Source organism: Seriola lalandi, unplaced genomic scaffold (genome assembly GCF_002814215.2).
Source record: "Seriola lalandi dorsalis isolate HSWRI2012SDOR001 ecotype SW California unplaced genomic scaffold, Sedor1 jcf7180002054997, whole genome shotgun sequence".
NCBI classification, from domain to species: Eukaryota; Metazoa; Chordata; class Actinopteri; order Carangiformes; family Carangidae; genus Seriola; species Seriola lalandi.
The window spans coordinates 919,737-931,973 of NW_019525546.1; the positions used below are offsets into that span (position 1 = coordinate 919,737).

General features: G+C 39.7%; 1 protein-coding gene across 2 annotated transcripts in view; it reads left to right on the forward strand.

Annotated features, from left to right (window-relative positions):
* grapa (GRB2 related adaptor protein a) overlaps positions 1-9,954 on the forward strand; it is a 37,561-nt gene extending 27,607 nt beyond the window's left edge. For both annotated transcript variants that reach the window (XM_087171407.1, XM_023397112.2), the window contains exon 5: positions 8,566-9,954. In XM_087171407.1, coding sequence (XP_087027533.1) covers positions 8,566-8,751 — 186 coding nt within the window. In that variant the 3' untranslated portion in view covers positions 8,752-9,954. The remainder of the gene's footprint in view (positions 1-8,565) is intronic.
* The last annotated feature ends 2,283 nt before the right edge of the window (positions 9,955-12,237 follow it).

Sequence of the window (12,237 nt, forward strand, 5' to 3'; positions counted from 1 at the left end):
AGCTATCGCAAAGTTTCTGCTAAAATCCCAATTTTACAACAGTGATGTCGTCTGACAAAATCTCCAAACACATAAGATAAAAAGCGATATAAAAGCTATATTCATATGTAAAATGCTCTCCCAGAGAAAAAGTTAGAAGGTCATTCACGTCAGCTGCCATGTGGTCAGCAAATATGGTTGTGCCTGCGGAGGGAAATACAGGCAACTCCCCTCTATGGAAAGAAACAAAGGTTTGTCCAAAAAAAAAAGAAAAAAAATCACTACGTCTGCTGCTTTTTTGAAAATAAGTCAGGAAATGTTGGCAGCATTGCTTGTTTAATCAAATCAGTTTGAAAGAGCAACGACCAAACTCCAACTCCAACACAGCCGACCGACCAGTGGTGTAACTTTATCACTCGGTCACATGGCATTTGGCTGACCAATGGTGTAACTTCATCAGTCAGACAGTCAGTCAGTCACTCAGTGACAGTCGTGTTTATAGTGATCTTTATAGGGCCAAAAATACTTGTAATCATTTCTCAGAGCAGAGCAGCATCTTCAAAGGTATAATTTGAATAGCAAAAAGCAAGTAAAAAAGTTTCAAAATTGCTTTGGAGATGTAAAACATCTCAGATCTGATGTGTTTGTCTGTGGCCCTTTTAATGGGGCTTGAAGGCTTTTAATGTCCTTCTTTAAAAGGCATCCACCCAAAGCCACTCTTAAGCATATGAGAACAGTTTCCAGGTTTCTTTGCCCATCATGCTACCATCTGTTTCAGTGCTGCAGATGGGGACTTGGAGACCACTTGTGACCACTCCTTGACTCCTCAGGTTCACTTTGTGAACCCTGCTCTCAACTATCAACTCACTGCTCTGCATACAGTAAAGATATAGAAGCAAAGAGACATTGGCCTCTTAGGCACTGACATGGAAGATAGCCAACCACTGCTGCTTAGTGGTATTTCTGAGGTAGTCAGATAGGAAGTGAGGTTAGAGTCACAGAGACTGTGCTGTTATGGAAATGACACCTCAACACTCATGCACACACATCCTACTGTGTGTGTGGCATTTCCCCAGGGGGATTTTTTTTTAAATTTGAGACAGGTATTGGTATTTCAGGCAAGGCAGCACACTATATATCTCACTTTTTTCCCCCCAGTCTGATGTGGATTCTGCCCCTATAGTTAAAAGGTAGGCACAGTATGTCTTCACAAATATAAAGTACAAACCTGAAAGAATGAGCTAGAGCACAACAGCAGTATAGTGGAATAGGATCATGACCACAAGCAGCACTTGAAGAAAATGTGATTGGTTGAAATGTGTTGAGTAGGTAAGCCTGTCTGAATCTTGTGCTCTTCTGAAGACGATCCACATGTATTGATCTCTGTGATGTGTAATCTTACTTCAATAAGTCTTTTTATTCGTAATTTCTTCATATACTTGCTGTTGTGTAAGTGTAATGGAGTAAATGGAGCACACAAGCCAGCAGGATTTGAGCTTTTCATCAACTTTTAACTTGATTTATGACTCAGATGGCGTTGTGCTGTAACTGGCCATAGAAAGCAGACTGGTGCTGTGCCGACAGGTTTTGATCTCAAAAATAGGCTTTTGTTTCACACAGCAGCGTCTCACAAATTTATTTCTTGTTTGGTAACATCTGGCCTCACACCGAAACAGCTTCAGGGCTTCAGACTAACTTTTTCCTCCGGTATAGCACTGGTGCTCCCGACTAAAAATTTAGGAGCACTACTGAAATCGACATGCAACGTGACATATCTGTATTTTTTCCATCTTAACTGTGTGACTTATGAATGCTTTGGTAGTAAATAGACTGAATTTAAATTTTTAAAGTTTGCAGTCAAGTTGGCAGACTTAGTTTTCCCTGCAAATGTTGGGCCACAGCGAGAGAAGTACATAGAATACCTGGTTTTCCTTTCTTTGCAATGTAAACTGTGCAATCCATTTTCTGTCGGAAAGAGAAGGGCTCCGCCGTTTTTCATGCTGATTCCTCGTCTGAATTGTCCTCATCACATTCTTGGGACTCTACGGGCACAGGAGGGTCTGAGTGATCTTTTCTTTTGAAAAATGAATAGATAGTTTGTTTCATTGCCACCAAAGGGCCGAGCAAGAGTGAGAGTACTTACAAACCGACATGGGGTAGCTGATATCTTGCAAAGAATTGTTCACATCCCGACTTATCCCTCGCGTTTTCTCTCCACTCTAATCACTCTCTATCTCACACACGCGCACACACACACATACACACACTGTGTTATAAAATTTAGTAGGTCTGTCTGAAAATGGTCTCAAGATGCGACTAAATGGTCGCAGTCTGCAGCCCTGCAGTTTCATGCATGTTCTAAATCACTAGGGAGTAAATGCAGCTGGAGCAGGTGCATGTGAGGAATTTAGCTTTCGGGCATTATGAAGGTAGTTAAATGAAAGATAATGGCGGCCATCCCATGAGAGTGTGATAAACTGTATGACCTACATACTGTCACGTTCTAAATCTGTTTAATGTGAGCAGCTAACACAGGGAAACAACACTGGGTCTTTTTGAGAATCTTTTGTTAAAAAGTAATTTATGTAGCTCTGCCACCGACACTGGCCATTGTCTGTTCTCAGCTGAGTTGCTGGTGTCGTGACCTTTAACCTTCTGCTAATAAATCTGTAGCAAAACAATAAAATAATAACAATAACTGAACTCTCGTCTGCTCAAATTGCTAATTCAAAGCTATTATTCTGTGACCATTAAAGCTATCCACTGGATCTATGGTCGGCCATGACTGACAAACTCAAGCAAAGTAACACTGTCTGTTTGATAACATCTGTATGAAATATGAACAGTGGGTAAAGAACTTAGACAGATGCTGCATTATTTTCTTGTTTTATGGGTAATTATTGCTATTGTAAAATGGATTGAAGACTTTCAGAGGATGTTCATGCTTGTTAATTTTATTGCTATCTTATACTCCATTTATTCTCTCTATTACATTTTACTGCGATGACGGAACCAGTTAGTCAACTGGCTCTGAATTCTAAGTGAATGAACAGTTACTAACAGTCATCTCTTACTGACTCTTTAGATGTTTTTTTGGATAATATAGTAAAATGGAGCTGTTCCAATGATTTGATCAATCACTGTCTATTCACAAACCTTTATCATATCTTTAGTAGGACTGCAACTAATGATTATATTCCTTATTCATCAATCTACAGATTATTTCCTCAGTGATTTGGTTAATAGTTGTATCTGTAAACTGTGAGAAAACAGTGAAAAAGTCCATTGTAATCTCCCAAATCCCAATGTGGCATCTGGTTTTTATATCTGACCATCAGTATTCAATCTACAGTAATATATAAAAAAAGATTTTTGGCAGTTTTACTTGAAAAATGAATGAAACAACAAACTAATTATCACATAGGCTTAATTAATTAATTTCTGTTGACTGATTAATTGTGTAATCATTTCATCTTCATTCTTCAGGCTGTTACTGCTCAATTAACAGCATTCAACACTCTAACAAGTCTTAGAATGATGAATCCATTAAAGACTTCTAAAGGCAAATCTTATCAGACTCCCAACAAATGAGTTACACAAAATAATCACAGCACTGCTGTTCAGCGTAAGAGCTCAGATTGTGGCTTTAGATTGAATAATACAATAAGCTTCTTGTTATTTAATGTTATTACATTTTATTCCCATTCATGATATTTTATGTTTTTTTCAGTATCCCATGATGTGATAAATCCCAGATTGTTTCCAGATAGAGAACAAAACTACTTTTATATCATACTGTATGATCTGCTCCAGGTCAGACGTAATGCTTTAACATCATTAACATGATTATTTAAGGTTCCTCGTGACAGTAAACAGTACTTATTCTGTATTATTCTGCCTCAGGTCTGAATGATGTGGTCATAGGTCACCTTGTTGTTCTGTACTAATGTTTAGATCTGATAAGCGTTGCGTGCTAGGTGGGCTAAGTTTACATACATGTATTGTGTACCCTAAAGGCGGAAAACACTGAAACTGGGATAAAACTAAAATGAACAAACCCAGAAATACTTGGAAAAAGATGCGTGAATACGTTTAAATACTTTTACCCATAAAGCCCCATAGATAATCTTGTATAGCTACAAAGCTACATTATATTTGTAACAGTTATCTTTGATACAATCTTCTCTTAATTTTCTCAAGGTATGTGCTTTATTTCTACCTTACTGACCACTGCAAGCAAAGCGCCATTGCAGAGATTGATTGCAAAACTAAACAATTATTCAAATCTGAGTTACTTTTTGTTGGTCATAAATAGTAATTTGTATCATCCCAACATTAGCACACTGGCTGTGACTTTTCTTGAACTGTAGGTCACCATGTTTCTTCATCATGACCTGGAGATAAGGTCACACATGCCCCATAGCTGAGGGTGGCGTGTTGAAGGTGCTGTGTTTACATACATAGCTTTGTGGCCTTAGTCTTAATCTGTCTTTCCACATCAGATCACAGCAGCTTAGTAATAGCTTTATGTCTGTGTTCTTGTTTACTGTACTACGTATTACTTTGTATCTGTGTGGCTGCGTCCTGGCCTTCAGCATCAAAAACGCTCCAATGCCTGCTGCACCTATTTCACTCAGTATGTCTCCAAACACCCTTACAACTAAGGCTTTATCAAGGGGCCACTTACAGAAATGGTGATGTCAGAGAGAAAACAAAACAACTCCATTGGTATTCGCAGTAAACCTTTTTTCTGTCCTTGTACATGATACTAAACCTAATATTCTACCAGTTCATTCAGCAGTTTTCTTCCATGCCTTTATGTTCTCATTGTGTATGCTCTCTGTCAAATATATATAGTAAGAATATTAAATATTAATAGTAGATACTCAGCTCTTCAGTTACCAACATAGCATTGCAAGCTTTAAGCTGTGACTCTAAAAGCACAATAACACAAAGAAAAACTACTCCTTTCATTGCTCCCTTTAGACCTTTAGATAATTAATTGAATGAACAGTCATTTTAACTTCAACCCACATACTGTAAATGATTCATGGAAACGCTGTCTTCGGCTGATTACTCCCTGTTCGACTCGTCTTTCTCACCGTTTCTGACACCACCACATCGCAGACACAGAGTCTGTCGAGGACTGGGTTAATCTATGAATCATGTTCCAGTGCTTTTTGTGTTGTCCCTCCCATTGTGCGGTTAGTCTTTTCCAAAGTAATTCCACATCAGCTCATTACATGGCCCTAGATCATTTGTTATCTCACTGTGGCAGGAATGGAAATAATTCTTAGTCTTTTTTTTTTTTTTTTTCCAATTCTCCCACCAGCATATCCCCTATATCCTTGTGTCTCTAAGCTTACTCTTCAAACACAAAGCTTGTTCATGCAAAACTTTGCCCTCTTTTTGACACCTTGTCATTTTCAAGTGGAAACACAAGGAGTGTCAGAGGCAGGTTTTTTTCTGATTTAAAAGCCCTGTGTGCGTGTGTGTGTGTGTGTGTGTGTGTGTGTGTGTGTGTGTGTTTGTGTGTGCGCGCACAGAGACAAATCTAGTACAAAGCTGTAGTCCATTGATGTTATGGAGTAATTTGTTCTGCTGTCGGCTCACTCTCTGGGTTGGAGCTGGCGCTGGAGAGGACACTGATCACAGGGCGGCCGAGTGCAGCTGATATAGAGCGACCATATTTCTCCTTCCAAACCGCTGCTCCTCACAAGCGGGCACAGAAATAATGAATGAATGGGTTTTTCCTGTGCTGTTTCACACATACAACCACACATACACAAAAGTCACAGGTTGCACATACAAACTCACACCTGACTGCACAGAGGCCTGCACACACTTGCTCTCTCCCACACCCAAACACTTGTGCGGCGTACGCACATGCACCCACAAGCTAGAAGTCTAGACTAGAACACTGGAACAATAAAGGATAACACCATGAGGATTTTATAGATTTGTGGGACTGATAGATTGTGTCTCTGTCTCTTGATCCTAATCCTGCCGTGGACTTTGTGAATGTATTTGTTTGTCTGTGTGTGTGTGTGTGTGTGTGTGTGTGTGAAAACAAAAAAAAAAACAAAGCACTCCACAGAAATGAAGAATTACAACACACAGATACCCATCACACACATAAGGCATTCTCTCCAATCTCTCTGTTCCCTCCCTGTTCATATCACATCCACGTTTCTCTGTGCGAGTGCAACTGACAGCTAAGAGGTTAGTTAAGTTCAAGGTACTCTCCTTAAAATAGCTGCTTTTATTCTGCTACTCTTAAACTGCTTTTACTTCTCCAGTCAACGGAGATCAGAGGGGGCCGACTATCAGGGGAGAAGAAAAACACTACTTTTTGTCATCTCAAAGAAAAACACAGTGAGACGGTGAAAGCACATCGTCTGCTGGCTGAATTGAAAGCAGCTCACCTTGCCTTGCAGTTTAAACAGAGTTGCTTTTAGTAGGTGCGTGTGTGTAGATGTGTAATCTTATCACGCACTCACACACATCATTCTGGACTCTGTCTTCTTGTCTGTGTCTTACTCCATTTCTGCTTTTGTTTCTTATCTTTTTCTGTAGATTACCATTTTGTTATTTATTCTGTTTAAAGCTGTGCTCTGATGAAGCCCAAGTGTAGTCAATAATGAACAATGTTTATGAGGACAGGAGCTGTGTGGCGTGATTTTCATGTTTCATGAAGTTGCACATGGTGAGGTTTTGAGGAAATACACACCTTATTAAAGTGCAGCTGCAATCTAAAATACCTTCCCTTATTGGGATTTGCCATGTTTAAACAATATAAACTTCTGTTGCCAGGTAGGAGTGGAAGTAGAGACAGAGATAGAGAAATGTCTACCTGTCCACCTCATCACCTCTGTCTGCCTCTCACTGTCTTGTCCGTGTGTCAGTATGTCACGTATTCAAACACACGTTTCTTTGTGTTTTTATGCCTCTGCGCCGGCGACAGCCAGGGCCGGAGGCGTTATGTTTTTGGGTTGTCCGTCCGTACATTATTAAAATATTAAAACGATGAATCCAAAGAGGCCATTTCTCTCATCTGCATGAAATCTGTCATCTTCTATCAGAACTATACGGTATATAACCTAGCTGTCACCTGGTCATGTCAATCTTTCAAACCTGTTCAGTTGGCAGTGTGTGCAGACCTTGTTCACCAACCACACGGACGCAGCAGCCATGATGTTTATAACTCGGCAGAAAATATTACTGGTCATCACTGAGTATTCGTATATAGTCTCATGTCTATATTTTGTCTGCTGCTGCTGTCTTGGTCAGAGACTCTCACACTAGATTATTAAATTATGTGAATGAAAATGATAAATAAAATATATTTGTTCTTTAAAGAAACTTGAATACACATGCTGCTTTTGCAACCACACAAAATCAGACCTGAGCTCTTCGGAGCACGTACCTGGGAATTCTTACTCCATGTGGTGGTTTAAAAATATTTTTTGTTTCGTTGTAATGCAGCCATAGAAGCAAAAAAAATAGCAATGCTCCCACGAAACACTCCATTTAAAAATTCAGCGGCTGTATCATGAGAGAAAACCTCTCAAACATTTCAGGAGCTTGCAAACAACTGTATCGACTACCATGAATTTTTCACTCAAAGGGGAATTTTCCAAACCAACAGAAGACCTAGCAATTCAAGATAGAGGGCTTTTGAAAGACTTCGAATTCTTATTTTTAATCCATGTTGAAAGATCTGTATCTGTGAACAACTACGTATTATGTTTAGGAGTATTACAGTCAAATAAGTATAGGTATTTTAGTAAATAAAATATTAAATATTGCTTAAGTAAAGTTAAAGATGTGTTTTGTTAATTCTAGAGTAGAGAAGTATTTTTCTCTTTGAAGAGAAACTCAAAACTCTCAAGACTTAAAAATCATAATAAGGATGAGTCAGATGAGTAAGAGATGGAGGAAAAAATTACAAAATGTATACTTTGACACAGAAAACCATAATTGCTTGTTTGTTTGTTTAATTAGCTACTTTGTCAGAAATGCAAAGCATGCATCTGTAAAGTACAGCCAAGCAAACTATGTTGAAAGATGTTGTTCAATAGTTGGACCTTTTCCATCATGTCACGGGCAACCACCATGTGATGTTGTGATGCACATGACATGAGCAGATTTACGTACGACAAAATGTCAGAATAAATTTGCGGTTGGAGGTGTACATCCTGTCAATATTTTAAACCGAAAGGCTGTAAACTATGAAGTCTTGTATTGTGAACGATTTTTATGAATGACTGCAATCATCAGTAACCTCAAGGACAAACACATTTCCATTTCTTGTGACTGCATCACAGTGTTTAGCTAGTTGAAAGCTTTTAATGTGAAAAAGCAGCAGGAAATGTTGGATTTGCGTTACTATGTAATTTAACAGAGCTCTGATACAGCGTTGGGAGAATGGGAATGGCTGACTCGCTGCTAATGATGAAAACTAGTGTATAGTGTATAGACTAGTGTATAGAGATCTACTTCCAGAATTTAAGTTATTAACTTTTCTCTTCTCTTTTGTTCCCTCCCCACCCCCTCGCCCCCTATTTTACTTCCTCTCTTCCACAGCGTCCCCATCATGCACACGCTCTCTTTGACTGCAACCCTCACCACCCTTCCCAGCTACGTTTCCTGCGTGGTGACGTCATCGAACTCATTGACTGCTCCGATTCACTGCGCTGGAGGGGCCGCTGCCATGGGCACGTGGGCTACTTCCCACCGGAGTATGTCCAGCCTATTTACCACTGCCAGTGACCTGACGTGTCAATCAAACACAGAGCCAGGTCCTTCAGCAGGCCGTCTTGACCCCACCCCTCGCACTGCTCCCCTGCTCTGCACTTGCCCATTAATTTCTGGAGCAGATGACTGACGAGCTGCCGCTGAACTGCTCATATGTTACTGACTCCTCCCATTTTCCCTGTGACATCACATGTCAATCATAAGCCTCGCCCAATCAGCTGCTACAGGCTCATCAACTGCTTCCACCTGATTCCACAACTCCACCTCACTTTAATCAAGTAAAAAAAAAAAAAAAAAAATCCAGATATGGACCTGAACACTGTGGAGAACTCACACATTATACACACAGACTAACTTACACACACACATACCCCTGGGCACAATTACTTATTACAGCTTATCAGCACTGGTGCAGGCTAAATAAGAGCACACACACAGACATACACACACTAACCTGTTGAAAAAAAATGAAGAGTGTGTGGCCCATGGGAGCTTGTAGAGGAAGGGCAGGGTTTTTTCTCCGATGCAGATGAGTCAGGATTTGCTCCAGTATTTTGCAGCCGTTCCCACGAGGAGATCCGGTGAGCTGAGCAGAGAGACACAGAGTCATTGTGTTGTGAATATTTGGGCCAGACACTCAGTGGATACTGACACAGCAGATTCCTCTCTCTCGCTGGGCTGGTGTAGTTTGGAGTGAGTGTGGAGGGATTTGTGTGTAAAATGTGCGTCTGAACACATGTATATCTGCAAACTTTATGTGTATGTTTAGTATGTGACAATGGGAATGGATGTTTGTGTGTGTGTATATATATGCGTGTGTCTGTGTGTGTGTGTGTGTGTGTGTGTGTGTTTGTGCACAACCCTGTGCTCTGTGGACCAGTAAAGGAGGTTGCTGTGTTACAGTGACCAGTGAAAATGCACACTGCCCAGAGGCCACCTTGTTTTATATTACAGTACATAGCTTAAAATGTAATACGCTCAACAAAATTTATGGATCATTTGTTTGTTCCTATGTATTTATTCTTATTCATGTGTAATCATAGAATACATATATTACAAGTAAGATGAAACATTGTATAAAGCCTTTGTTTCTGTTGCAACAAATATTTTAAGAACCACATCTTATCTGATCGACAGTGAGAACTAGGACCGGTCTTCCTTAACCTGTAATGACAAATCATTTAAATAAAGTGATACATATACCTCTTTGAACTTGAAGTTTGGGCACTATTGTTCAATCATTTCTGTGTATTGAAATCTAATAAAAACAAGTATGGCACACAAAATACCATGACATATTGCTATAATTCTGTAGCCACCTATACAGTATGTCCACCATATTCCTGCACTTTTAAATTGTGATCACTGTTCCTCTTTGTTGATGCAGTTTGCCGTAAGCTTTGTGACACACTTTATGCCATACCAACCATTTAATGTCACAGGATGCAATTTCATGCACAAAATGCCACTTAATTTCAAGTGTATACTGCGATTACTTGGCATTTGCCATGATATTTGACACAGAGAAAAACATTTTAATGTTTTTAAAGACCATTTTGTTTTAAAACATTTAAAAACACTATTTATACTTTTTTAATACTTACATCCTTTCACCAAAACTGTACTTTTTTGCAAATGATTTGTTGGCCCACTTGGAATACCTACGTGGACCGCAGGTTGGGAACCACTGTATACATACAATAATGATAATAAGAGTTTGACTGATGACGTAAATGGTAATGAAATTATAATTAGTGTGTGAAAGGAAATACTAAATTTAAGTATCCCATGATAAACTGTAGATGCCAGGGAAAATCCCATTGTCATTTAATTCTTGTTGTCAACATAATAAGGTCTGAGTGCATTTATATGTCTGAGACTGAGTAGCACTTCAACTGATGAAACACACACACACACACACACACACTCAATGTACTGTATGTCATTAAGGATGTAGCACAGTGTGCTCTGACAGCTGACTGGTGCTATGTGAGAAATGCTACGTCTCTCACTAGGATGAAATCTTTGAAATAAAGCAGGAAACAGGGTTACATCCTATAATTCCTCTCTTATGAATCACTTCTTTTCTTTCTTTTGTCTCAGCTTGTTTAGTTTTTTTTCTAATAACCCACTTTTTTCATTCCTCTTGACAGAGTCACCTCTGGCTTGTCAATGACAGTTAGTCAATACCCAACGGGCATCCAGCAGAGGAGAAGAGGAGGAAAGAGTTAAAGGTGTAACCAGAAATAGTAGTGCCGTTTTCTGTTCTTTTTTTTTTTAAACTGCAGAGTCACTTTGAAGTTTGTGCGCTGTAGATAAAGGGCTGTGGTATGTGTGTGTGAGACAGACTGACACATTTATGATGGCATGTTTGTGTCATACACTAGAAATGTGAGACAGCATAAGGATACTAAACGTCGCCGACACACTGTCGCAAAGCAAATCTCTCAGTTCAAAGTAACCGATGAGAGCAGGGAAGTGAAGTAGACAGAGACAAACGGGAGGAAAACTGAAGTCGAGTGGTGAGACAGCAGCCAAATGAGACAGGATGGAGAATAAAAAAAAATGTGGAGAAGAGAGAGATGAGACAACGAGGAAACAGAATACTGATGAAAGATGGAAAGGCAAGGTGAGGAAGCAATGTGTCAACTGTATGAATGAGAGTGACAGTAAAAGAGCAAGCGGCAGGGGAAGGTGTGTGCGCTGTGACATCAGTGATATTCACAGGCGTTAGAAGCAAATACAACAAAACTGTTGAACCAGTCTGACTGACTGATAGCCGCTGGCTGTTTAACTCCTGACAGTGGAAGGAGCAATAACCACAACTGACCTGCAAACCGGTCAAACACTCTTTAAACCAGAAGAAGAGTTCATTATATAATTAGTCACATGCTGGCAATCAGCAAGTAAACAGATCAAAAGGTGAGATGGCCAGTGGACGAGGCAGCAAGATACCAGCTTGAGGTTCAGAGAGTTACAAAACATGTGATGTGCAGTCACAGCCAGACGGAGTCAAAATTGGAAATATTTAAGGGTAATGCTGCCCTCAAGAAGCCAAAGCCAAGCACTATCACTTTCCACCATCCTCCACAGTCCAGCCACTATAGCCTGCAGGTCTGCAGAGGTGGTGTCACATCACTTGAGAGGTGGTAATACATCGTAAATGAATCTCTGTAAGCAGGCACTTTTTAAGTATGTTAATAAAAAAAATGTTGCTTTAGGTACCAGAGAGAGTGTTATGAAAAACAATCTAGGAGTTCAGTTTGAGAAATCTATCCATGAGTTTGGAAGGCTTATCCAATGCATTCTAATCTACTGGGAATGCGCACTTGCGAGTATTTCATTGGCAGATGATGCTGCATTGTGTTGCAGCAAAAGTGGTGCAGGTTTCAACTTTTATGGCAGTTAAGCCTGTTACTCACAATGGTGCTTTTAGACTGAATAATAGACTGTATAAAAACATCTGCCCAAGTTCCTCGTGCCAACCTAAATAAGAAGGTG